Source organism: Cavia porcellus, unplaced genomic scaffold, assembly GCF_034190915.1.
Source record: "Cavia porcellus strain 051 isolate PalLab524CR breed Dunkin Hartley unplaced genomic scaffold, mCavPor4.1 scaffold_8, whole genome shotgun sequence".
In the NCBI taxonomy this organism is placed as follows: domain Eukaryota; kingdom Metazoa; phylum Chordata; class Mammalia; order Rodentia; family Caviidae; genus Cavia; species Cavia porcellus.
In genome coordinates, this window is record NW_026947491.1 from 92,038,722 (window position 1) to 92,063,946 (window position 25,225).

The following is a 25,225-nucleotide window of genomic DNA, read 5'->3' on the forward strand; positions in this document are numbered from 1 at the left end:
AGTTCAGAAGAAGTCAGGAGACAGCGGTGAGCAGGCCGGCGCCTGGCTCCCCTTGGATGCCCGGCTGCGGTCCAGGGCTCCGACTCCCGTGAGGGTCACAGCCCCAGCCTGCTGGCACCTGTTGGATCCGAGGCCTCTGCAGTTTGAGTTCAGTGGAGCAGAGATTTCTGAAGGGGTGATATCCATGCGGAGCAGGAGACCTGGTCCTGGTTTCTTTCACAGAGACAGGGGAAACCAAGGGGAGGACTCATGTTTCATATTTACAAGTTTTATTAATAACAAAGCACTTGCCGGGCGTGGTGGTGCATACCTATAATCCCAGCACTCGGGAGGCTGAGGCAGGAGGATTCATTCGAGTTCGAGACCAGCCTGGGCTACAAAGTGAGTTCAAGGCCAGCCTGAACTGCACATCGAGACCCTGTTTTAAAAAGACAAAAATAAAAAATAAAGTGCTTGGGTCTTGTGGCCTCTCCAGCCAAGGCTGCTTTTTTCCTCTAGCTGGAAACAAACCCCAGTTTGTGTGGGGGGGGTCAGTGAGTTTGGGGTTCCTGAGACCAGGGAGGAGTCACCGGTGCGCTGATCCCAAACCGAGGAGGGAAGAGGGGAGTGCGTTAGGCGGTCAGCCAGGAGCTGGCCCGAGGGCCCAGGAGCGGTGAGATTTTCCGAGCAGCGTGGGCGGCCTGGGAGCTGGGGTGGGTTCCTGGGAGCCGTCCCCTGCCAGCCAGCAAGCGCCAGCCCCTCAAACTGACCCCACGACGGGTGGCAGGAGCAGCAGCAGGTGAGTGAGCAAAGGGACTTCTGTCCCTGAGCAACAGGAAATCTTAGGCGGAAAGGCACGATCGACAGAGGCTGTGTGGCTTTGCCTCCGCCTTGCTGGCACCTCCGTGTTGGTGATGTGTGTGTCCCGCAGTGCAGGCTGCAGTGTCGCAGGGCTTGTGTTTGTATGTATTGGCCTGCTCTAGCTCTGTGACCTTGGATGAGTTATTTTGTCTCCTTTGGGCTTTCATTTCTGTATCTTTAAAACGTGAATTGGTACAGTATCTGTGGCATGAATTTTTTACGAAGATTAAATTGTTTTCTTCCTGAATTAAAATCCTTTTGCTCCTGCTCCTTGCTTTTTGCACGCAGTCTGGATGCCTGGAGCTGCTGCAGCTCTCCTGTGCCTGTGAGGTACCCGAGTGGGCCGGGACCAAAAGGTGCAACTGCAGGGTCCTTGAAGACAGCTGGTGGCCAAAACAGACCCCTCCCCAGACTTCTGGGGTGGACCACTGACTTGCTGTTGTGTGCAAGTATATTAATGGATACAGCTTTGCTGCCTGACTGTAAATCATTTAAAGCTGCAGCCGTGAGAATTCACCCTTGCGACACGATGTCCCCCACTTAGTAGGTACCCCGTGGGCCATGGTAGGAAGATGATGGTTGGAGAGGGGCAGGGAGGATGGGCCTGTGTGCTGATAAATGATTAACAGCTCTCCGGGAAATAAGAATCTCTGCTTTGTAGCATTTATCTGTTTCCCTGGTGTCAGTGTTTGCATTATGACCGACTTCAGGGTACTGATGTGGTAGTCCTGTGCTCAGTACTGGCAAGAAGTGCACACAGGTGGCTCTCGTGGCTCGTTGAGGCCCACTCCAGGTCACTACGAGAGGGGCAAAGGAAGGAGAGAGAAAAGCAAGAGCCCCCTAATATTAGTCACCGTGATAGTGACAGCTGCACCAGCGGCAGTGGTGCCGAACGGTCCAGGAGAGTTAGTCTGCTCCAAATCCCCCCCCCCTTCTCCTCCTTGCTTCTCATTGGACAGCGCTGGTCACATGGCCTGACCTAGCTGCAAGAGAGGCATGGAAGGTTTACACAGGGCAGGCTGACGGCTGGCTGGCCCAGAGCACTCGTGCGTCACTGCTGAGAGCAGGGCTCCTTGGCCCCCAACACAGGCAGGGTCTGCCCGCCAGGAGAAGGGCTGTGGAGGGCGGACAGGAGTGTCTGGAGGGCTGGGGTGAGGCTTTTTAAATAGAGTGGATTAGTTTTTAAACTCAAAACTGCCTTTTGGTGAAGCTCACCAGCCCTGTGGTCCTCAAAATGACAAAATGCTCCCTATTTGCTTTCTGTTCTGTGGATACCACTCTAGACACGGAAACCTGCCTCGCTTTCAGGCAGAAATGGTTCTTTCTCTTAAACAGACACTAAGCACAGTGATAAAAAGGGGAAGAAACGAGCACATGCAGCTCATGAGGATAAGAAAGCACCAGGAGCGCCCGTGTGGGGTCCAGGAGGAGCCCAGGCCTGGCTGGGGTAGGTGGGGGGGTTCAGGGGGTGCTGGGACTGCCCCGCCTGACGGAGCGCCCGGGCCCTCACATAGCTGCCAGGCCAGCTGTTTACATCCGCATTCAGACAGCTCCTGCTTCTGGGTGGGTGGAAAGCACAGACCAAAAGAAAAAGGAAATTGGGGCACTGCTGGGGCGAAAGGGAGCACCTCTGTAGGCTTAGCGTCATCTGCAGAAGTTCTGTAGATTTTATATCCTGGCATCTTGTTTCCTAAAGCCCTGAATGTAGATGATCCGTGGGTTCCACCTCGTCACAGGCCCAGAGAGGGCAAGCAGGGAGCGAAGCACGGCTGGGGACAAGGGTGGCCCTGCTGTGGGCTCTGGGCGCCTGGGCTTCCTGTCCTGCTGGAGGTGAGAGCGCTCAGCTGGAAGGAGGGACCGAGCTGAAATGCTGCAGACTGCAAACCATCTGTGGGGTCAGCGTGTGTCCTTCCCGACCGACCCTAGGGGCCATTTGCTGAACCCACTTTGAAGGCGCTAAGGCCGTCCTGAGGGGCACTGTGGAGGTGCTCAGTCCTTTGTCTGAATCTATGACCTGCAGCACAGGAGTGTTGGCCTCATTGTTTGACAGGGATTCAAGCCCCGAGGCGCAGCCCTCGCTCACCCTGGGGCTTCTGAGGCCAGAGCTCTGCAGGTCAGGATGAGCCTGTGGGTGAGCAGCCACCTGCCATGCTTTGATCTTTCTTGAAGCAGAACGGAGGGAGAGGAGCATTCCCTGCTTTTAAAGTTGGGCTGAACTTTTTCTTTGAGCTGTCTTGGACCTTCTGGGGTCGTGGGCAGGCTGGAGGTTGTTTCTGTCACCGTGGCCCAGCCATGCAGGTGTCACAACAAGCAGATCAGCTGTGTGGCCACCTGCTGTGAGGCTGAGGCTCCCTACAGCAGACGCGGGGAGGGCCTGGGCTGCTGTTTTCCAACCTCGGCTCTTGGGGTCTTGGATGGATGGGGAGCCCCTCTCAGGCACTGTGGATTGGGGTGTGTCACAGTCAGCCTGCGGTTTTGCTGAGAGCTCCTTCCTGGCCAGAAGTCACGGTGGGACCTGGAGCCCCCTCTCCTGTGGGTGGGGACGCGCTAGGCGCGTGCATCTGGGGCTCGCCCAGCCGGACTCCCCCTCGGTGGCACAGGCATGCTGCCTGGCGTCTTTTGTGTTAGCTGCTGGCCCGTTTTGACTTTGCTTCTGAGACCTTATGATCCCGTTTCCTTTTTCTTTCTAACAATGTGGAGCCCAGAGGAGATGAGGCGCGTGCTGCTGGTCCCCTGTGGGACCTCCTCCTGCTGTCTCTTAGCCTCGTTGAGGCTTGGCCCATTTCAGAGGCCGTGGCCGCTACTGGGAGTGCGGCTGGGATTCTCCAGCCACCCAGGCGCTCTGAAGCGGGGAGCACGGCCTCCCCGGCAGGCACCTGTGGGAGAGGTCCGCTGCAGCTTCCTGATTAGCGGTTTTCACACGGTGACCCGGAGCAGGTGTGGGGCCAGGTGGTGGCTGTGGGACCCACGCGCCGGGGTCTGGGTCCCCAAGCTGATGGCGTGGTTCCTCAGGCAGGGGGTGGCAGGTTTCCGGTGTGTGCCCTGGGTCAGCTCGCTTTGGTACTCGGGCGCTGGGAGTAGATCATAGCAGTAGCCTGGCTTCCAGGAGGAGAGCCTGCTCCTGTGGCTGGTGATGCCTGGTTTTGATCCCTGTTAGATCCCGCAGCCTCCTCCTCCTGCCGGTGCCCAGCCAGTGCCCAGCCCTCCCAGACGGCAGAGGCAGCATTTGCACAGGCCAGCCAGTACAGCTGTCTGTCCCCTTCCTACAGGGGCCTCGTGGGGAGGCCTCGAGAGGTGTTTGCAGCAGGGTTGTGGGGTTCAGTAGCCATTAGAGGTGACCGAGTCTATAGCCTCACGTAAGGCTGTGGGGGTGCAGGGTGGGGGTGCAGGGATGCCGCGGTGGCTGGCAGCCCCGTTCTCTCCCTGACACCTTCTTCTGTCTGGTCCAAGCGGTCAGGGAGCTGAGAGGGGTGCGGTTGGAACTGGAGCCCCCTCTGCAAAGCCTGGCTCCCTCCCTCCTCCCTCCCCGAACACGTGTGTTTTCAGCAAACCTGTGTTGTCTTTCCCCACTTAGAATAGCCTTTTAAAAAATTAATAACAAGTTCTGGCACGGGTAGAGAGAAACTCTCCCACCCTTTGGTGGGAATGTAACTTGTTACGGCTACTATAAAAAATAGTGTATGGAAGCGCCTCAAAACTAAAAATAGTGGTACTCTAAGACGCAGCTGTCCTACTTCTGGGTGTCTAGTGAAAGGAAATGAAGTTGGCATACAGGAAAGACATGTGCATACCGTGTTTCTGGGGTGCTGTTCACTATAGCCCGGATACAGACTCAGCCTAGCTGCCCATCAGGACAAATGAAGAAAAGACGGTATGTGTGTGTGGAATGGAGTACTACTCAGCCACAAAGAAGGATGACATCGCACCAGTTGCGGGCAGATAGGTAGAACCGGAGGACATCACCTTAGCTGAGAGAGACACTTGGCTAGTCAGGTTTCTCTCACGTGGGAAACTAAAAAGGAAAAAAGACCTGAAAGCCGAAGAGGCGCTGTGAGGAAGGGGAGGGGTCAGGGCTTCTGGTGGCGTGTTTTTTTCACTCAGCCGTTCCTCCGTTCTTAGCTGGTTCTGTGGGATGCCAGGTGTGTGGGGCTTTGTCAGGACCCCCCCCCCCTCCCGCGTGAGGCAAGTGCTTTGCAGGAATTCAGGTTGGGAGGGGTGAATTCAGCAGCTCATAGCTTCTGTTAACACTCAGGAATGTATCAGCCCAGGAGAGCTCGGAGACAGGTCAGGTCGGGGAGGGTCGGGCACCCCCAGCAGACCACGCCTGCATCTTCTAGGCAGAAAGCGATACAGGCTCCTGGCGTGAACTTGGAGGACTGGGGTCCCCTTCAGATCCCCACTCACTGAGGGATCTTGGCTCAGTCACGCTGCCTCCCATCGCAGCCCTACGAGGGCCACACGCCAGGGTCGCGTGAGTCCCGGACGCACCGAACTGCTCCGGGTTTGATGTGCGCCTTAGGACCACACAGTGACTCAGAGGTGCAGCCCGAAGAGGGGCCCCGACACTGGAGCCAGAACCCAAGCTCAGCCGCTCAGGGTTAGGTGTTGGACTGGTCACTCAATCTCCTCGGGGTACTTCTCCCTGCCTGTGACATCGTGAGGCTGATGACAGCCTCACCTGATCCCCGGGAGGATCCCTGTCGGGGTGGGCGTTTGGGGTGACGCAGGCCCCCCCCTCCAGCAAGGCGGAGTCCCTCTACCTCAGGACACTCCTGTCGTGGCCTGCATCGCAGTTCCCTGGTGCCAGGGCCCCAGCCCGTCCAGTCCCGGCTCTGCTTTTCGGCGTCGACCTTCCCGCGTGGTCCAGGACGGACCCTACCGCGTCCTCACCCCTGCAGGGGAAGGGGCGTCCCTGGCGAAGGGCACCGTGCTCGCCTCCCATTGGCCAGAACGGGGCCACGTGACCTGCTTCCTCCTGCAGGCCAAGTGCGGGAAATCGCATCCCTGCGCTGTGAGCACACCGACCCGCTTTGCATGCTGGGAAAGGAGGAAAGATTTAATTTGGGGGAGTCAGCCAGGTGTCTGCCCCTGCAACATACACGCTACTTCTGAACCCTGAAACAGGGATCCAGGGCCACCCGCAGCTGGAATCAGAAACGGTTTCACCCTGCTGGAGTGGGCTGTGCGCAGCCCCCGCGGTGGGGACCGTGCTGTGCCCAGCCAGCGCGCACCGGAAGTGAGTTCCACGATGCCCAGGCTCAGGGCGGGTGCGGAGACTCTGAGACAGCCGCCGGCCGGCTCCAGCTCCGGTTCTGCTGCTTTGGGAGAACCCGGCCCCTCCTCTGCCCTGTCCACGGCGGGGACCTCATTTCTGGAAGCTGAAGGCGATGCTGGCGTCCTGGTGGGGCTTTGGGGGGGCAGGAGAGGCCGCAGGTCCTACAGTGGAGGCGGGCAGAGCCTGGAGAGCCACTTCCGGTGGCGGATTGTCGATGTCCGCTCCCGGCCGGCAGGAAGGACACACGACATAGTCTGGTAGTGGACAACCTTTTCTTTTTATTCTTCTTCTCCGTACAGCCTGCCCTGGGTTCTCCCAGCTGAAGCCTCCTTTGGTCCGCTCTCCGCGGCTCCTCTTGTGCTTCAGTCTGCCCCGAAGCCTCTATCGGTCCGCTCTCTGCGGCTCCTTCTGGGCTTCTACTTCCGGGCTTCTACCTGGCTTCTACTTCCGCCCAGGGGTGGCACCGGTATATATACGGGTACAGTGTCCAATCATGTTAAAGTAAGCAAGGCAAGCTGATTGGCTAACATCATCAGTTGCCAGGCAGACTATATTGTTGAGCGGGTTGTTTACGCGGTAAGCAGGAAACTAACATATTCGATGGGAGGGGTAATCTACCTCAGGCTTCACTCTTTACTACAGGCCGCACGTCCGCCAAGTAAGGCGAACTATCACAGACGCGGCTCCCAACATCTCCCCCTATTTTATTTTTTATGAATGTGCGCATCGTAGCCCTTCCTGGACTGGGTGCAGAGGCTTATGCCCTATGTGTAGGCCCACCGTAGGTCCTTGGCTTAGACCCTGGTTGGCCATGCCATGGTCTGCCAAGGCCCTGAGGCCCTCGTCCTTTTTCTAGGGCCAGGCACAAACTGGACGGAACCTGGATGCACACAAGCTTGCACTCATTTCCTCTCCGTAAAGAAATCCCCTTGGAGAGAAATTTAGACCTGGGCAGCATCTAACAGTCCAGCGGCTTACGTGCAGGATGGGGTAGGGCCTGGCTTAGGTCGAGTCGTGCTGGGGAGGCACGCTCTTACCCGTCATTGACTCATCTACCCTGCTGTGTATTGTCACCTTATGGAGGAGAATGAAGGATGCCCGCCATATCTAGACTCGGTCGTGGGCCAATCGAGCAAGCCATGCATATGCCTGAGGATCTTTTTGTCCATTTCGGGCTACCGCTATTTCTATTCATCTTGTTGGTTGGTCTGTGATGGATCTCCGGTAGGGCAGGTCTGATCTTCAGTCGAGGGCTTTGTTGCCCGTGTCAGTCTCTCCGGTATCCACAGTGGTTCTCGTCCCGGTTCCTGTGGGAAAACACAAATCGCGCCTCGGTTCCAGCTGACCACTGGATCCGGGCCCATCCACTGTCCTGTCAGGACATCTTTCCACTTCACCCACCCTTTATGGTTGGGGGAAGGGTTGCAGTGCTCCACAGCTGGGGAGCGATTATCATTATTTAAATTTAAAAAATTGTGTGTGAATAGTGCCATGGATAATCGTGCCTTTGGGGCCAGGCCTTGGCCTACTCCCCCTTTTTGTTTTTGTAAAATTTCTTTGAGGCTTCTATGAGCCCTCTCAATGATTCCTTGACCTTGGGGATTGTATGGGATACCATGTTTTAATTGAACCTCCATCATTTTGCAGAACTCATTGAAAGCTTTGCCTATATAGGCTGGTCCATTATCAGTTTTTAATATTTTTGGTTTGCCCCATGCGGCCCAAGCCGCCAGGCAATGATTGATCACATTAGACACTTTTTCACCTGTTTCTGCTGTTGCAAATATGACGTGAGAACAGGTGTCTGTGGAAACATGAACATATTTAAGAGTCCCAAACTCCTGTATATGTGTGATGTCCATCTGCCAAACATCACCAGGGATCAAACCTCGAGGGTTTACTCCCCCTTTTTGTTTTTTATTTTTTATTTTTTATTTTTATCTTTTTCGTTTTTTTTTTTTTTTTTTTTTTTTTTTTTTTTTTTTTTTTTTTTTATTGGTACCAGGGATCGAACTAACAACTGCACACTTGCAAGGCAGGCGCTTAAGCCGCTGAGCTAAATCCCCAGCTCCTTTTTCCTCGACCGGCGTTTTTCTCAGCCTGCTCGGCAGAGTAGCCGCCCATGAAAATACCGTCTGCCCAGCGGCGCGACGTCATAAGACTGCGGTCGCGACAGAGTGAAACGGGGCGTCACTTCCTGTGCCGGCTGAGGGAAGGGAGGGTTTCCTGTGGCGGCCTCTCGGCGGGGAGCCGCTTTTAGAAAAGAGCTCCAGGGCGGAGCGGATGGCTCTCTATCTCCTCCCCGCCAGAGAGCGCCGGGGAACCGAGTCTGACCATCAGCGCGCCGACCCTCTCCCACAAGCATTCTCTTGTTCCACCCCCGGTCTCCCCGATTGGCGTTTCTCTCAGCCTGCTCTGCAGAGGACTCTGCATACCAGGCTCGCCAATCCAGGTAACTGCCCGAGGGCAGACACGCCCCCGCCAGCTGAATCCAGTCCGCGGGGGTGAGGGGCCCAGAAGACAGATTCTCCAGCATGGCAATGGTGTAAGGCGCAGTCGGCCCAAAAGTTGTAACTGCATTTTTAAGTTCTCTAATCTGCTTTATCTCAAAAGGCTCCCATACATTGCGTCCCTGACCCATAGCTACTTGTACAGGAAATATCTCGTAGGGGTCACTATCCATCCCAGGTGGTGGATGTACCTCATGAAACAAGCGTCTCCCCTGCCAAAGCCACCTGTGAAAATACCGATCCGCCGGCGGCGGAGCATAAGACGGTGGCCGTGATTGGTCGGAGAATGGGGGCCCGTGCATCACTTCCTGTTCTGACGAAAGGGGGGGGGGCTCCCAGGCGGCCGCCTCGTGGCGAGGGATCGCCTCCGGAAACGGCCCCCGAGGTGGGGCGGAAGGCTCTGCCTCCCTCTCGCGCCGGGGCGCACTCAGGAGCTCTCTACTCTTCCGCAGACCCGACTCCTTATGGAGCGACTTAGGCTCCTGACAGCTAGTCTCTTTGGCCTCCCTGCCATTCAACTTTCCCTCGTCCTCGGAGTCAGACGACTCCGAGGCTAGAGCCCCGTCCTCCTCCTTAGCATCCTTGTTCCCCTTGACGGACCCCTCTCGGGAGCTCCCTGACTGGGCCTGCTCAGATACCCTGCATACTTTTGTAAGCTCTTGAGAGCTTTCTCCACAACCACCCTCGCTCTTAGTGCCGCTACCTAGCATGTTTCCCATTTTTTAATATGTTACTCACCGCGTGAGGCCCAAAAATCCGCCACTTACGCGTGAGCCTGAGGGGAGTCTAAAAGCCCTGTAGGTGCGCGCCACCCAGAGCCCAGGCTTATCCCCAACTCACCTGTCTCGCAGCTCTGTACTGGAGCGTTGTCCACTTCCACGTCTCGGGGGTGATCAGTCCCCGGGCGGGCCTCCAAATGTCGATGTCCGCTCCCGGCCGGCAGGAAGGACACACGACATAGTCTGGTAGTGGACAACCTTTTCTTTTTATTCTTCTTCTCCGTACAGCCTGCCCTGGGTTCTCCCAGCTGAAGCCTCCTTTGGTCCGCTCTCCGCGGCTCCTCTTGTGCTTCAGTCTGCCCCGAAGCCTCTATCGGTCCGCTCTCTGCGGCTCCTTCTGGGCTTCTACTTCCGGGCTTCTACCTGGCTTCTACTTCCGCCCAGGGGTGGCACCGGTATATATACGGGTACAGTGTCCAATCATGTTAAAGTAAGCAAGGCAAGCTGATTGGCTAACATCATCAGTTGCCAGGCAGACTATATTGTTGAGCGGGTTGTTTACGCGGTAAGCAGGAAACTAACATATTCGATGGGAGGGGTAATCTACCTCAGGCTTCACTCTTTACTACAGGCCGCACGTCCGCCAAGTAAGGCGAACTATCACAGACGCGGCTCCCAACAGCGGATATGACCCGGAAGTGAAGCAGCCGTCAGGGGTCACTGGAAACACGTAAAAACCAAAAAAAGGAGGCCAGCCTCCCTCTCCCCGCTTTGGGTTCTCTGACTGCAAACCAAACTGCAAGCCTGGGGTTGCGGGGGAAGGCCCGGGCCTGCTGGGCCCATCCAGGCTCCTGTAGCCTCCTCCTGAGTGCTTTCCCGTTGCTTTGCAAATAGTTGAGGCTTAAGAATTCAGTTACATTCACATATTTCTCAGTGATGTAAAAGTCATCACTCAGTGAAATGTGATCATGCCCTGGCTTAGTCGCAGGATTTTAAGGCATGGTTTTTTGCCCAGTCTTTTTCTCCTCCTAGAAGGTGGGGAGGGGTGTCCTGGCCTGGTCTTGGGTGCTGACCGACTCAGTGCTCTGTGTGACAGCCTGTGACGATCCAGCGGATGTCCTGCCTCCTCCAACTCCAGGAGGGCTAGAGAGCACTTGGGTACCCTGATGCCTCAGTCTACCCATCTGTAAAATGGGCTTGCTAGTAACAGGGCCTCACTCCCAGCTGGCTGTTGTGTTGTTTAAATGAGGTGATCGCAAACAATGTAGAACCAAGCGCAGTACAGACACAGAAAGCTCTCATTCCTCCACTTCCCTTCAGGCCTCTTCACGTCCTCATGCTAGTGCCCTGGAAGGCGCTCAGATGTCTCATTTGTGTTTCTCTTTCCTGGATCACACGTAAGCCTGGAGCCTTTTCTCTTTCCCTTTCTAGCTTTGTTTTTTTTCCTTTTGACACAGTCTTGCTGTGTGTATCCCAGGCTGCCTTGAACTCACAGTGACCCTCCTGTCTCAGTCTCCTGAGTGTTGGGTCACAGGCGTGTGCCGCCAGGCTGGGCCAGCCCAGGTCCTTCTCTGTCCACCGTGCTAAAGCACCGGTTCTCCAGAGGTCAAATCGCTTTTCCATCCTTCAGCCTGAGTTGGCTGTGACCTACTCCGTGACTCATTGGCTGCTAACAAACTGCCTTCCGGGTGGGGTCTGGTGACAGATGTGTTCCACTCTGGGCTTAGGGGAGGTGGCTGTCAAGGTCCTGCTTGGGGTGTTTCTGGTGAGGATGAGGGGCCTTTGTGTTGGGGTGACAGCTAGAAGGGACACAGGCCAGCCTCTGCCCGGGCCTGGAGTGGGTCGATGGTGAGCTAATTCTTCAGCTTCTGAGTTGTCACCGTGGTCAGCTTGGCTGTGCTGTGGGGTGACTGACCTGCTGTCCCCGTGCTTACCCATGCAGTTGGGGTGATTGGTCCCCCCAGCCCCCCGTGCTGTGGGAGTAACCGAGGCAGTGCTTGTGAAGCCTGAGCCAGGCCCATGCACAGCAGGTGTGCGAAGCACGCTCCTGCCACGATCAGGGTCCTGTGGCCCTGACCCTGCCCCTCGTCAGCGCTGACCCATTTCCTCCCTCACGTGCTTAGAAACGGGACTGTCAAGGTGGATATGTGATCGTTGGCCACTATATTATTTCCCCCTAAGAACATGTTTGCCTTTTATCCCAGGAGGTGACCTCAGTGGTGGGGCTAGAAACTGGAGGTAGCTGGCTATGAACCCCATCTTTTTTTTTTTTTTTTTAATACCGGGAATCGAACTCACGACTTCGTGCTTGCCAGGTGCTTGTACTGCTGAGCTAAATCCCCGGCCCTTAGAGGCTCAGGCTCTGTGTGGCCTCTTGAGCCAGGACTCAGGCCCCGTGCAGATGGGGGACTCCAAGAGCCCCTCGCCTGGCGTTTAGTGAGGGTTGCAGGGGTCCTGACATGGTCAGTGATGGGCTTGTGCCTCGAGTGTGTGAGAACCTGGCCCTCAGCTCCAGCGAATGAACGAATGAGTGAGTGATGGCCACTGTTTCTAGAATGTTCTGTGCCCAAAGAGCAGCCCAAAGAGCACCGTACCTGGCCGGATGATGTCATCAGTCATGGCAGACGCCCTGCGACCTCAGGGATCATTCCTGAGTTGGAGGATGGTTTAGAAGGGACACGGAGAGTCTGAGTCTAGAACTGCCGGCTCCCGAGTCCTGGACTTGGTCAGCTCTGAGCAGAGGGGTTCAGGTTGCATCTCAAAGCCGGCCCCTTAGGGCAGCACCCTGGAGGACGGTGGCTGACCATCTGTCCTCCTAGAAGGGCGGGTAGGCGGGTGTGGCTGGGTGCCCGTGTGTGCTGGGCCCTGGTCTCTCTGAGCGGGTCTGAGGGGACCCAGGAGCTGGCCCATGGTGGCCGGGTCGTGCTGGGACGGGGGTTCCCCGGGACTGTGATGATGTGGGTGGGGGCCATGGCTCTGGTCTCTGGTGTGGAGGGTGAGGTCTTGGGCTGCGTCCTGGCCGCACGCTCCTGTGTGACAGTGGCCGTGGTGGAAGCACTGTCATGTGCCTGGCCCTGCTCTATGATAGCCAGGGCAGCGGAGGGGAGACTGAGGCACAGGGTGGGGCGGGTAGGAAACGGGTATCTGGGGAGACCGCAGAGCTGTGTGAGGACTCTGGCAGGGCCTCCCAAAAATGAGCAGAGAGCCAGGGGCCGTCCTGTGGCTGTGTCCTGGTGTTTCTGTGCCCACCCTCGGGCTGTGCCCGTTCACCACCCCGTCTCCTGTTTCCCCCACCCCCTCAGGCCTGTGATGAGGCCCCAGAAGTCCTCAGAAAGGGAGAGTCTGGGGCCTCAGTGACCTCGGGAATCAGGGTCTTGGTGCCTGGAAATCTGAGGACGTTGCCCCAGGCCACCTGGCACCCAGCCTGGGGACCCTGTCCAGGCCTCACATAGGACTCACAGTGGGGTTCAGCATGTGACGCTCAAACCCAAGCCCAGGGTTTCTTGGGCCAGTGGCGGGGGGGCTAAGGTTCCCATCGAAGCTCTCCGGCTATACTGGGCCTGGCTGTCTGTTCTGCATTAGTGTGGTTGGAGATATTTGGGGACCTCCCTATGACAGTTTAAAGAATGGTAGTAAAATATATATAACAAAATTTATTGATTTAATCGCGTTTTTTGGGGTCTTTTTGAGAGAGCATCTCACTGAGCAGTTCAGGCTGGCCCCGAGCTCACTTATAGCCCAGGCTGGTCTTGTACTTGCAAGAATCCTCCTGCCTCAGCCTCCCAGTGCTGGGATGAGGGATATGTGTCACCACGCCTGGCTCACTCCTGCCGTTCTTGTGAGTGAGACAGGCGGGGAGCTGTGTCTAACTCTCTGAGTCTATTTCTGTGCGAAGCAGGATGGTGAGTTCACTGGGTGGTCAGTGCCAAGGGCAACTTCCCCGGGATCCCTGGGTCGCAGGGCCAGAATAGAGCTCATCTCTGTGAGGGTCCCCGCCTCCCCAGCCCGCTCTGGTCAGTGCAGCCCTGGCTGCTGGCGGGGCCTGGAGTTCCAGACTGAGCTGGTGGAACAAATGGGCCTTTCTCTGTTTCTGAGATTTTTTTTCTCCGTGTGTCAACAAAAGGTCCATAGACGACCTTGCTCCGCGTTGGTGCGCGGCTGACTTCACGGGGCGGTGGCGCACAGGTCCCGCCGCGGTGTCGGGAGCATTTGGGTTGATGTCTGTGGTTACCAGGCACCGGGAAGCCACAATAGCCGGCCTGTTCAGTGTGGAGTGTGGTGCCAGTGGAATTTTGGTGAGCTTCCCAGCGGGGCAGGAAAGACCTTAAATCAGCCGACGGACCAAGTTACAGAAGTATGGGGCTTGGCAGGGATCTTATGTAAACTGTCCCCTTATTTACAGATAAGGACAGCCATTGGGCCAGGGTGGGCTCGCTCAGGTCACTGCCAGCTGGGCCTCTGGCCTGTTGCAGGCTTCCTGTCCCTTGTCCCAGTAACTTTCTGTCCTGGTTCCGGTACAGCGAGCCCCAGGGCGGCCATGGAATAACCCCGAGATAAAGGGCCCTGAATTTAGCATCCTTCCCACATGTGCTTGCGTGTTCTGTGTGTCGTCTGCCTTTTCTGATTGTGTAGCTGGCTGGACTCGGTCTTTGCTTCTGAGCTGAACTTCTGTTCAGTCTCTCCTGGCTGCGATCTTCCTGGTGGCCACAGTGGAGCCCACTGTGTCCCTGGCTGTCTCTGGAGCATGGAAGATCCTTCCCCAGGACGCCCGCGTCCCCTCGCCGCCCTGCCTTGCCATCTCTGCCCTTTCTGTGTGAGAAGCGATTTGCACGGAGCCTCGGGGCCGGCTCAGCCAGCTCTCTTGTGGGGGGACACAGAGAGCTGGTCTGTCACCAGGGTGGCCCAGGCCGTGCACTCTGCCCGCCTCGCCTGCCAGTCTTGGGCACTTTGAAGCGAACTGCCCTCGGCTGCAGGGCTGGATTAATTAATTCCCTGGAGGTTAGCTGGGGTCCGTTTCATGGCTCACGCTCCTGGGAAGTAGGAGATGTGGAAGGGAAACTGAGGCCATCTCTGACCCAAGCAAGAGACGGTGAGCAGGCGCCAGGCCCTGGAGCGGGGTTCAGTCCTCTCCCACATCCTTCAGAGGAAGAGGGGTCAGGCGGGCGAGGACCAGGGTCCAGACGGGGTCGGCCTGCACCACTGGGCTCTGTGCCCTGCGGTGCCAGGCGGATGTGTGTGTGTTTCTCCCTGAGGACCGGACTCGGGTCTGACTGCGGCTCCGCCCACTGCTCAGCTCTTGCCCCCATAAATCCCTCAGCCCCACTGAGCTCGGGTTCTGCATGGGGATGTAGAGACGCCACCCAGGGTGCCCGCGCCACCCCTCTGACCCTGGCAGCCAAGGTGAGCAGCGGAGGAGCAGGGCGTGGGCTCCTGCTTCCCGGGCCTCTCCACCGGGTCAGGCAGCCCCGGTTCCGAGGAAGGCCCCGGGGAGCGAGCTCATCCTGTTGCACACAAGTGCAGCTTCCACTTGTGTGCTTTCCCTGCTCTGCACGCTGGACTCCCCGCCCGACTGTGCCCCCAACTCCCCAGGCAGCGGGGCAGCGTCCGTCACTGCAGCAGCTCTCGGGCCCTGGGACCAGAAGCCGCACCGAAGGCCCTGCCCAGCAGTGCAGCCTGATGGAAGCCATTTGCGCTGAGCCTGCTCCTTCTGATTTGGGTTTTTTGTTTTTTGGTACCAAGAATCAAACTCGGGACCTTGCGCTCGCCTGGCAGGTGCCGTGCTGCTGAGCTGCATCCCCAGCACCGGCCGCTGTTAAGTCATCCAGATCAAACCCACCAGCTCCGATCACAGGGGGCAGTCGGTCGGTGGAAGCATTTTTCTATAAATGAAAACTGGGGGTGATGATCACATAAGGTCAGCCCAAAGGTCCTTTTTATTCTGCTGGATATTTGAAGAAAAAAAAAACGGCTCGAACTTTCAGGAAAATGGTTCACAAAATTTTTGCTTTCAAGCTCTGTGCTGATTTGATTGGAGGCTGACGCAGAAGTCACCTGGGTGCTTCCCCTGTAACCTCACAGATTTGAGAGCTGAGACGCCTTTCATGGTTTCTCTTCATAAGAGCAGAAAGAGGCTTACACCCCAGTATGGAAGCAAATTGAAACTGAAGTTGGTGTCTGGATTTGGCTAAAGTTTCTAATACTTTTTAGCCACCCTAACCTGAAAAATACCTGCCTTGTACTTGCACTGTAGCCAAGTGGAGTGTTTGAAAGATAAAGGGGTTCATTAAGTCAATAATGAGGCGCCAGGCCACCGTTTCCTGACACCCTGGAACTCACTACCTATTTTCAGGTGGAGTGTTAACCCGTCCTGCAGTGTAGACTTGTGCTTAGTGACGACTCAGAATGACAGAGAAGATCAGAGAATGCCAGGAAAGGTCGCTGAGGGCCCCCCGCACCCCCAGGCTGGGATTGTGCTCAGGGGAACTCTCTCCTGGAGGCCCAGCAGCTCTGCTTTCCTCTATGGTGCTGCTAGGGCGCAGCAGGACCCTCGGGGTTTGTGTGCTCTCTGGGGCTCTCTAGATTTGGAAGGAAGGAGGATTTTCTTTCATCTCATCTCACAGTCCTCTTATTTTAACTGTCTTGGGCAAAAACCAAAAACCTTAGAACTTGTGGTTCCCCTAGTCTGTCTGTGAAAAACTAGCAAAACCTTGCACATGAACATTTATGGAAATTTAAAATAAAATGTAAAACATTGGATGCCTCTCTCCCCTTCCGTGGCTTTTTGTGCCTCGATTTCCCCTTCTGGACCCTGACCTTGGTGGCGGACGTTGGGTCCCCCTCCGGGAGCCACCCCTCCAGCTTCCCCGGGGATGCACCCCTCACGTGGCAGTGTGCCAGCTCTCGGCGCCCAGGAGCAGGACCCGGCAGTCACCTGGTGCGTGGGACGCCTGTCTCCCTGCACGTGTCTGTTGGTGTGCGAGTGCCCGTGTGGCAGGACAGCTTGAGAACCGAGCAAAGTCTGTCCCCATTTGCTTTCGAAGGTTGCAGTTTTTGAACAAAACCGGTTACTGCCTGACTTTAGCCAGCGGACATAGTGGCTCCAGAACCGATGACTGAGCGACGTGGAGGAGGGGTCTGGAGCCCTGCAGCTGCCCGACCCATCTGGGACCCCATCTGGGATTCCGCCTCGCAGGGGTTGCCCTTGTGAGGTGGGGCAGAGGTGCACAGCCGGGAAGGGACAGAGTCCCTAGGCTGCCTGTGCTGGCCCTGGGCATCACCAGCAGAAGCTGCCTTTTATGGATGAGGCACTTGGCTCTTGGACTTGAAGGCAGGGTCTTGGCTTGGGAAACACAGCTTTGAACCTCGGAGATCAAATGAAAGTGAGCAGGGGGGACAGTGAGAGTGGCCCCTCCCTCCCCGTCCCTCTCTTCCTCCTCCCCTCTCCCCCTTCCCCCCCCCTCCTCCTGCTCCCCCTGCCCTGTGCTCTGGGCTGTGAAGGCTGAGACTGGAGGACACCTCGGGGAGGCCCCGCAGGGTGGCACGCGGATTGCCCGTCCTCTGTGTGAGCCCTGCTCCCAGTAACCTCACTGGGCTCCCCCACTCCTCGTTCTCTGTTGGTGACAGCGCTGGGACCCGGAGGAGTTGGGAAGCGGCAGGTCACTGGCTGCTGGCAGGCCCTGGCGGGCTGTACTCGGGACCCTGCGGCCTCGGCCTCTGTCCCCAGGTGTCACACAGGCATGGTGCCCCAGCGCAGCTCTCCTTTCCGGCTTGCAGGAGGAGCCCCTGACTCGGGCGGACCTGGGGTTTGCAGTGCTGCTGTCCCTGAATTTCCTGTCCTTTCCCTCCTTCCCCGGCCTCCATCAGGCAGCTCCTGCTGGTGACGCCCAGGGCCAGTACAGGCAGCCTAGGGACTCTGTCCCTTCCCGGCTGTGCGCCTCTGGCTGGAACCAAGTCCTCTCCGGGAGCCAGAGAGGCAGGCGCCCCTGGGCTGTGAGCCAGGGGAGGTGCTGGTGCAGCCCATCCTCCAGCCTCCTCAGGGTCCCCCACGGTTCCCCCACGGTCCCCTTTCCTTCCTGTTGAATGGTGCCCTCGGGCCACGGTGGGAGAGGGAGGCTGCCGACTTTCCAGGGACGGGATCTGTGTGGAGGTTTGGGGTACAAGGGCTTCTCCTCCTGTCACCCCAACCTGGAGAGCAGCCCGAGGGTGCAGCCCCTGTTCATCCCCCTGAAGGTGCCAGTTTTTCTGGTCATGAGGGCGCCCACTGCATACGGAAAAGACTTCAAAAAAATGTGAAAGCCCCAAACCTTGGAACCCACTGTCCAGTTGAACATCCAGTGCTTGTCCCCAGTTACGTCCCGGGGTGGACTTCGATGAATGAGTTGGTCTTTCCCAACCCTGCAATCTGAAGAGTTTGAACGGTGGGTTTAAAATGTGATGTATGTAAAATCCACTGTGGACCCTTCAGCTGCCTGGCGGGCGGATGAATACCCGAGGACTATGGAGCTGACCTGGACGATGGATCTTCAGCTTCTTAACCGCTCCAGGAGCCTGCACACGCCCAGGATTTCTACTTACACTCTCAGGGCAAAACAGTTCCTCAGTTAAAACGTTTGCTTTTGGTACTGGAAGACAGATCTCCTACTCAGAGAGTCAGAATCATAAAAATGTTAACGTGATGGGTTTTGTTTTCTGAAGCTTTTGGTGTCTGTTTTTAAAAAATAGCCCTCCTGAGATTGCGTGCTTGGAATTCCCCTCTCCAGGCATAGCTTCTGTGACTCGGAGTTGAACACACAGTGCCACGGCCCGAGTTAAGAACATTTGTGTATGTGCGTGCGTGTGTGCATGTGTGTGTGTCCGGCCCCCCGGCCCTGGGCAGCCTGAATCACTTCCTGTGACTTCAGGTTTGCCTTTTCCGGACGTGTTCTTACTTAATTTGAAATCATCCTGCGTTTTTAAGGAAACCACTTGGGCCTCTCAGACAATTTTGAGGTCACCTTCTCAAGCCACTTTGTGGGTTCCAGCCTCAACGGCCCGACTTTCTCCCTGCACCTGACTCTGCCTCACTGGCTCTCCTGTGAGCATGACCCGGCCTCAGGCCCCTCCCTCAGCCGCATGCCCCTACCCGAGGCCCGCTAGGTGGCCGCCTGTCCTTCCGGTTCCTGGAGGGAACGTTAGTTGAGAGTATGCTGAGGAGTCTCTCCTGGTCCTGACTGATGCTGAGGCTCCGTTTTGAGGTTTTGCTCAAGACTGGTATGTCAGAGACCTCGTGGTGGGTAAAAACGACTCACTGGTGATGGCAAAGATGCCTGTCATGCCAGCTCTCTGGGAGGCTGAGGCAGGAAGATCCTGAGTTCAAGTATAACCCTTGCCAACTTAGTGAGTCTGTCTCAAAAAGGGGATTGGGCTCAGTGTGAAGGCCTGGGGTTCATTCCTCAGTCCCCAAAACTAAATAAAACAAAATGTGATAGACATGTAGATAAACACAGTGAGGTGTTTGCACACAAGGGAATATGATTCAGCCCTGAAAAAGAATGAAGTCCAGACAAATCCTATAGTTTTAATGGACCTGAAAGACATTACACAGAAGGAAATAGCCAGCCACTCAGCGGCTGTGCTTGTTTGCAGGACTGGATGGAGGTGGGAAGTGGCACCGTTGCTGTCACTGCCTGCCTTGCTCTATGGACATACCTGTCCCTCCCACCGCTGCCTCAGTATCCCCAGACCTTTCTGAGACAATAGTTCCCAGGGCGTTCATTGGATCTGCAGTCTCCCAGTCATTTCTGGGGCCCAGGGTCCACGGGCCCGGGCTGTCCTTCCAAGCTCAGGACAGAGGTCAGAGGCCGGGTGGCAGTGGTGGCCTTGGGCAGATGCCGAGTTCCTGCCCTGGGGAGACCAGCGCTGTGTTCATCACTCACCAGGGCCTGCGTGCGGCCTCTGTGCTGGGTGACAGCCTGCAAAGCCTTCGAATTAAGGAAGGAAGTGGGAGGGGCCTGGGGGAGGAACAGGGAGAGGGGCAGCAGGACGCGCCCGGGGGACGGTCACCAGTGTGCCTGCGAGCGTCTCCAGAACTGAGGGATGGCCAGGGACACAGAGAGAAGAGAGCAGACACGGGTATCAGGAAGGGGACGAATGCTAGGTGCTGGAGCAGTGAGTGCAAAGGCCCTGCGGCCGACAGCAAGGTGACTGGTCAGGGCTGGAGATGCCGCATTTGTAGCAGGGAACCTGCGCGACTATTCTGTGCAGATTATTCCGGCACACGTGGGGGCTGTAGGGAGAGCTCCAGGGGGCAGCAGAGGGGCCAGTAAGGGGTGTTTCCTCGTAGCCCAGGTGGACAGGGCGGTGGCTCAGCCTGGGCTGCAGGGTGCAGGGGAGTCAGGGAGGCCCCCTGCGTGTGGTGGACACGGCCCAGGCGACAGCAGTGACATTTGTCACGATGCTGGACTTTGTGGGAGGAGGTTTTGGTGTGAAGGTCTCGAACTCTCCTTGGGGGTTTTATTTTAGCTCAGATTGGACCACGGTGGACGGGGTAGCCTGGCCTGGAAGCCGGGGACTCCTCAGGCGGGGTTTCCAAACCCCGAGCCTCGGTGCATCGGTGTCAGCTCAGCCTGCACCCTCTCACCGCAGCGTTTCAGCGTGCAGCTCTCTCCCGGTGCGTCTGCAGGGGTCGTGGGGCGTGGCCGTGGGGCGTGGCCGTGGGCGTGGCCGTGGGCGTGACCGTGGGGTCTGCCTGGCCCTTCCTGCCCGCTGGCTGGCTGCCACGGGGTTTCTGCTCTGTCCAGCCGACCGTGGGCTGAATCCTCCCAGACCTCGGGCCAGGCAGACCTCGCCTCCTTTGGGCTGTGGGTCCCGGCCTGGTCCTCCCGGGGGAGGCTGCCTCACACGCAGGCCCTTCGGTCCCGGCACCCGAGAGGGGGGAACGTGATTTGGGGGGTGGACCTCAGCTCTGCTGCTGCATCACTGACTTAGCTCCTCGGCTTCTCCGAGCCTCCGTTTCCTTGACTTTGAAATGGGTGTGAGGCCACCTCCATCCAGTGTGATCGCAAAGACTAGAGGGGGAAGAGAACTGAGGCTGCTGTCTACACGGCCCAGGACGGCCCAGGACAGCATGTCGTACTGATTCTGCCCGATGTCTTTGTCTTAACCACTCTGGCTAAGAAGGATGATGAAACGTTTTGAGGAAGAATTGGCTAGAAAGAGGCAGGAGAGAGCTAACTAACGTCTCTTCTTTGTTCCCTTGCTATTGGTTAAGTGCCCTCAGCATCAGTATTGCTGATTAAATCTTATTGGACCTATGTTTTATTTCTGTTAAGTGATGCAAAGGCCCTGAGGCCCTATGGCTGAGTGCTGAGTCCTTACAACAGTTAGGTGGTGGAGAGAAGAGGGGCCATTATGACTGGCACCAGGGGGCTTGGCTGCTGAGACTTGGACTAGGGGGATTGCACTGGCCATACCGTGGGGCCTCTGGCCATTCTGTCCATTCACTGGGCCATTTTACCCTCTGCAAAATGAGCAGGAGTGGCGGGTATGGGTCACAAACCCCTGCGACTCCAAATGTGAGTTTGGGTTCAAGGCCCCATGGACTCACTGGGTAAAATGAAGTCCTACCAAGATCCCGGGTCCTGTGTGTCTTCTGAAGTTCTGTGTCCTAGGTAGGACGTGCCGACCTCCGCTCCCTCTCCTCAGTAGGGGAGGAGCTTGGGATCCCGGTGGCTCTGTGCCTCTGGGTACGGGGAAGCAGCAGCCTTGCAGTCGGAGCCCTGCCACGCCCTCAGCCTTGTGTCTTGGTCCCCACACTGAGTCACTCCCGGAGGTCCTGACCCCGATCCCCTCCTGGAAGAAATACGGGCCCGGGCTGGTCACAGAGGCCAGAGGTTGGTTCTAAGGATGCCCCTGGCTTAGCTCCGCCTGTCGTAGCTTGTGGGGGACCCTTCTGTTCTGTTATCTTTCTAGCAGTACGCGTGGGGCTTGGTTCTGGAAAACACATCCCTCTGCTCAGGGCTCTGCGTGACACGGCGGAGCGTTTCTGTCTAACTCCTGAAGTCCTCCTGGGTGTGTCCTCTCTCCTGGGGACGTACAGTACCTGACACAAGTGCTGTTGAGTGGCTGCCAGGCTGCGTTGTTCCGGGGACACAGGTCGAGGGTCCTCGATCCAAAACGGTCAAAAGACCAGAGTGTTCCAGGTGTCAGGTTTCCTAATGTTTACCCAGGTTTTAGCGATTGAGAATATCTGGTCCCAAAACCCAAAATCTGAAACCTTTGAGCGCCGTGATGCTCAGAAAAGCCTCCGGCTTCAGACCATCACGGGGTTTGGATTTGTGGCCGGGGGACCCTGACCCATCCTGAGGCGCCTTGTCCCGCGTAGGTGCTCATGGTGTGTGGTGGCCACGCCGGGAGCCGGACCTGTGCCTCCTTCTGTCTCAGGATTCTCAGGACAGCAGCAGGCCGACACGCCGGCTCGTTGATCGTCTGGGACTCCGTGAAGCTCTCTTGGCCCAAGAAGTCGCGCTCTGAGTGGAGCCGATTAGATTTTAAGAACTGTCTGACTCCAGTGAGTTTGGAAAGGAAACAAGAAGCTACGTGTACATAGAGCTCGCCACGTGGGCGGGTGGAGAAAAGCAGCCGCAGCGTCCTCAGGTTCTGTTTCCGGGGTTTGGGTCCTCAGACCTTTCATTTTCAAAGGGCCACCGGTGTTTCCACGGAATGTAGCGGAAGTGACTGTCGCTGTCACAGACGCTGTGACATCCGGATCACGCTGAGCCGTGCTCGGGCCTCCTGCGTCCATGCGCCCCAGATCCGGCCTGGGGAGGGTGGGTCACTCAGCCCTCCTGGCCGCTGCTTCAGAGTCCTGTGGGACAAACATGGGTCCCACGTGCGTGGGGTCCACCGGCTGCACGTGCAAAACACCCAGAAACAAAACGAAGAAAAGCAGCATCTGTACTGCCCGTGTGCCGATTTTCTCCGTGACATTATTTCCTGGACAATATGCTGTGTGTGGTGGTGCCCACCTCTAATACCCGCACTCTGGAGGCTGAGGCAGGAGGATCGCCATGAGTTTGAGGTCAGCCTGGGTTACATAGTGGGTTCGAGGCCAGCCTGAACTGCGCAGTGAGACCCTGTCTCAAAACAAAAACAACAAATACAGTTTAAGAACGATTTGCACAGCGTGTATGTTGCATTAGCTGTTATGAGCGCTCTAGCAGTGATTTAAAGTATTTGGAGAGTGTCAATTTTATGCGAATTTGGTGCCATTTTCTGCAGGGGACTTGAGTCCTGGTGAATTTTGGTGCTCGCAAGGGTCCTGGTGCCAGGGCTCTGTGGATACCACGGGATGGGCATTGGTCACCGAGCCTCCATGGGTCTCTCAGGGAACACGTGGGCTCCAGAGCTGCCCTGCAAACCTGACTATGCAGCAGTCAGCAGAGACCCTGTAAATTGACATCCCAGGGTCACATGGGGCCCTAACCCAGTACCAGCCGCCAGAGGTGCCCTGCGCTGTCACGTGAAAACCCTGAGCATCCCTGGGGTGCATGGAGCTGGGCAGCGGGTTGCTTATTCTGCAGCCTGAGTCTGAGGCCTGCGAGGACCCCGACCTGAGCCCCTGCATGATGACCCTGCAGGATGGGAGCTCCAGGCCCTTGGCCTCCCGTCCCTTCCCGCCAGCAAATCCGAGAATGTGCCGGGGTGATCGGTGCGGGCTCTGCAGCGTGGGGTGATGTGGAGGACTCGGGGTTTCCGTCTTCCCTTGGGTCCTGCTGAGGAGCACCGTGGGGGACCGGACCTGCCTCAGTGGTTCATGGCCTCAGCAGTGGCCCTGGGTTCACAGACTGCCCAGCGCCTTTGGCCAGGTGGCTGAAGGTCAGGGAGGCCGGCCTGGGTGATCTGGGAAGGGCAGGTTGTCGTGGCCTGAGAAGCGCACAGGGTCCCTCGCTTTGGGTTTGTGGCCGGAGTCCCCAGCGGGGCTGCAGGCTGAGGACCCCAGCGCAGGCCCCACGCGGTCAGAGCATTTAAAAAGTCTCATATTAGAAAAATAAACCAATTAAATAATACTGCCCCGTAAAAGCCGCTCTTGGTGGAGTCTGCCGGGGCCGACGCACAGCCTCGGTCTCGATGAGTGGTCTGCTGCCCGGGGATTTAACCTCCTACCGCCCAGGCAGAGTTTTACAAGTTTAAGGTGTTTTTCTCCCCCAGTGTTGCTATGTCGTTGTGCACCGAGGGTAACTCACGTGCGTGTAACGGTTTACCTCCCTTTTGGTGGAAATGAAAAATGAAGTAATAAATTAAAGAAAAACACAAGGAACCTGTGGATATATTTTTCCCTCCTGGGGCAGCAGCAGGGGAAACAAGGAGGCAGTGTTTCTGGGGACAGCGTAACCCTGTCCTGCTGGCTGTTATGTATTGACATTCGCCTGCAGGTCCCTGCTCGCCCGGAAGGCTGCTGGGCTTGCGGGCTGTGTGTGCACCCCTAGCTTGTGTTCCCGCCCGAGGACACTGGGGCCCTCAAAGCAGGGGTAGCCAGCTCCAACCCGCGGCCCTAATTCAGGGCACCACTGATTTTTGTCAAGGAGTTGAAAAAAAAAATCAAAGTGGGGTGTGGTGGTGCGCACGGGGAGTCCAGCCCTCCAGGAAGCCGAGGCAGGAGGATCACCTCCAGTGCAAGGCCGGCTGCTGGTGGGAATGAGGCGTTGCATGCGTGATGTGGGGTGATCCGGCCTCTGCTGCAGGGCATGAGTGAGGTGCAGACGGATCCTCAGGAGAGGATCTCTCTCCTCTCACATGCGCCCCCTCAGCTGCTCCGTGGGAAGCTGCTCCTCGCTGAGAAGGAGCCCCGGTTCCTCCCCCCCCCCCACCTTCCCTTCCCTCTTTCCTGCCTCCCCCGCCGCCTTCCCGACCTCTCCGCTCCTCGCCCCCTTCCACCCGCGTCTGTGTAGTGAGGAGGAGGAAGCGTCCTTCGCTGTTGAGCCGTGGTTCCGGCCGGCCTCCGGGCTGGGGATCCTGCAGCGACCCCTTCACCCCGTTTCTGTCCAGAGCCGCAGCCCTCCACCCTGCTGCCCCAAGCTGTTAACGGAAAGTAACGTGATGCATGGAGCCGTCGGAGGGGCCTGGCGCTGCCGCCTGGGGGCGGGGGGGGGGGCGGTGCTGTCACATAGTCAGTCCACACAGTGCAGGGGCGGAGGGGGCTGAACCTGTGGCCATCACAGGGCTGTGTGCAGCAGGTGCTGGGCGGTGCACACACGTCTGCCTCACCACGCCACCGCGCGCTGCCCCGGGGTGAGGGTGCGCCGCCCGCCGCACTTCCTGCAGCCTCCCCTCCCCGGTCTTTGGAGTGGAGTGTCCTGCTTCGGCCTACGCCTACAGCCAGCTCCCTGGAGCTGTGTGTGGTGCTCCGGCAGCAGCCTCCCGGGCTCGGGGCGTCCCTCGGCTGGGGGTGTCTGGCTCCGCCCGGCTCCTCTGTCTGCGTGCCCTTCCTGAGGGGGGAGGCCTTTCTCCAAGCGATGGAGGAGGAGGGCGGAAGGGAAGGGCAGCAGCGCCAGGCGTGTTCGGGTCACTGCCAGCGCCTTCCCGGAGGTGACCCTTGTGTTCCGCACACGCTGAAGGATGCCACCCCGGCTGTGCGGGTGGCTGAACGCGGGGGAGCCCGGGTGGACGCCCGGCTACCGGGCACGGCTCTGGCACTAGGCGCCGTCTCTCTTCCTTCCTGCCTGCTTCTGCCTCCCTCTGTCAGTTTCCTGCCCTTTTCTTTGTCAGTCAACAAACCTTTGTGGCACCATTCTGACAGGTTTGCTTTCTCTCCTCAGTCATGCGGAGGAATCCCTTCGGTGTGGACATCTGCTGCCGAAAGGGGTCCCGGAGCCCCCTGCAGGAGCTCTACAACCCCATCCAGG

General features: G+C 57.6%; 1 protein-coding gene across 2 annotated transcripts in view; it reads left to right on the forward strand.

The window, feature by feature from the left end:
* Positions 1-25,225, forward strand: part of Chst11 (carbohydrate sulfotransferase 11) — a 138,413-nt gene that overhangs the window by 52,175 nt on the left and 61,013 nt on the right. For both annotated transcript variants that reach the window (XM_063255479.1, XM_063255480.1), the window contains exon 2: positions 25,139-25,224. In XM_063255479.1, the coding sequence (XP_063111549.1) occupies positions 25,139-25,224 (86 nt within the window). The remainder of the gene's footprint in view (positions 1-25,138; position 25,225) is intronic.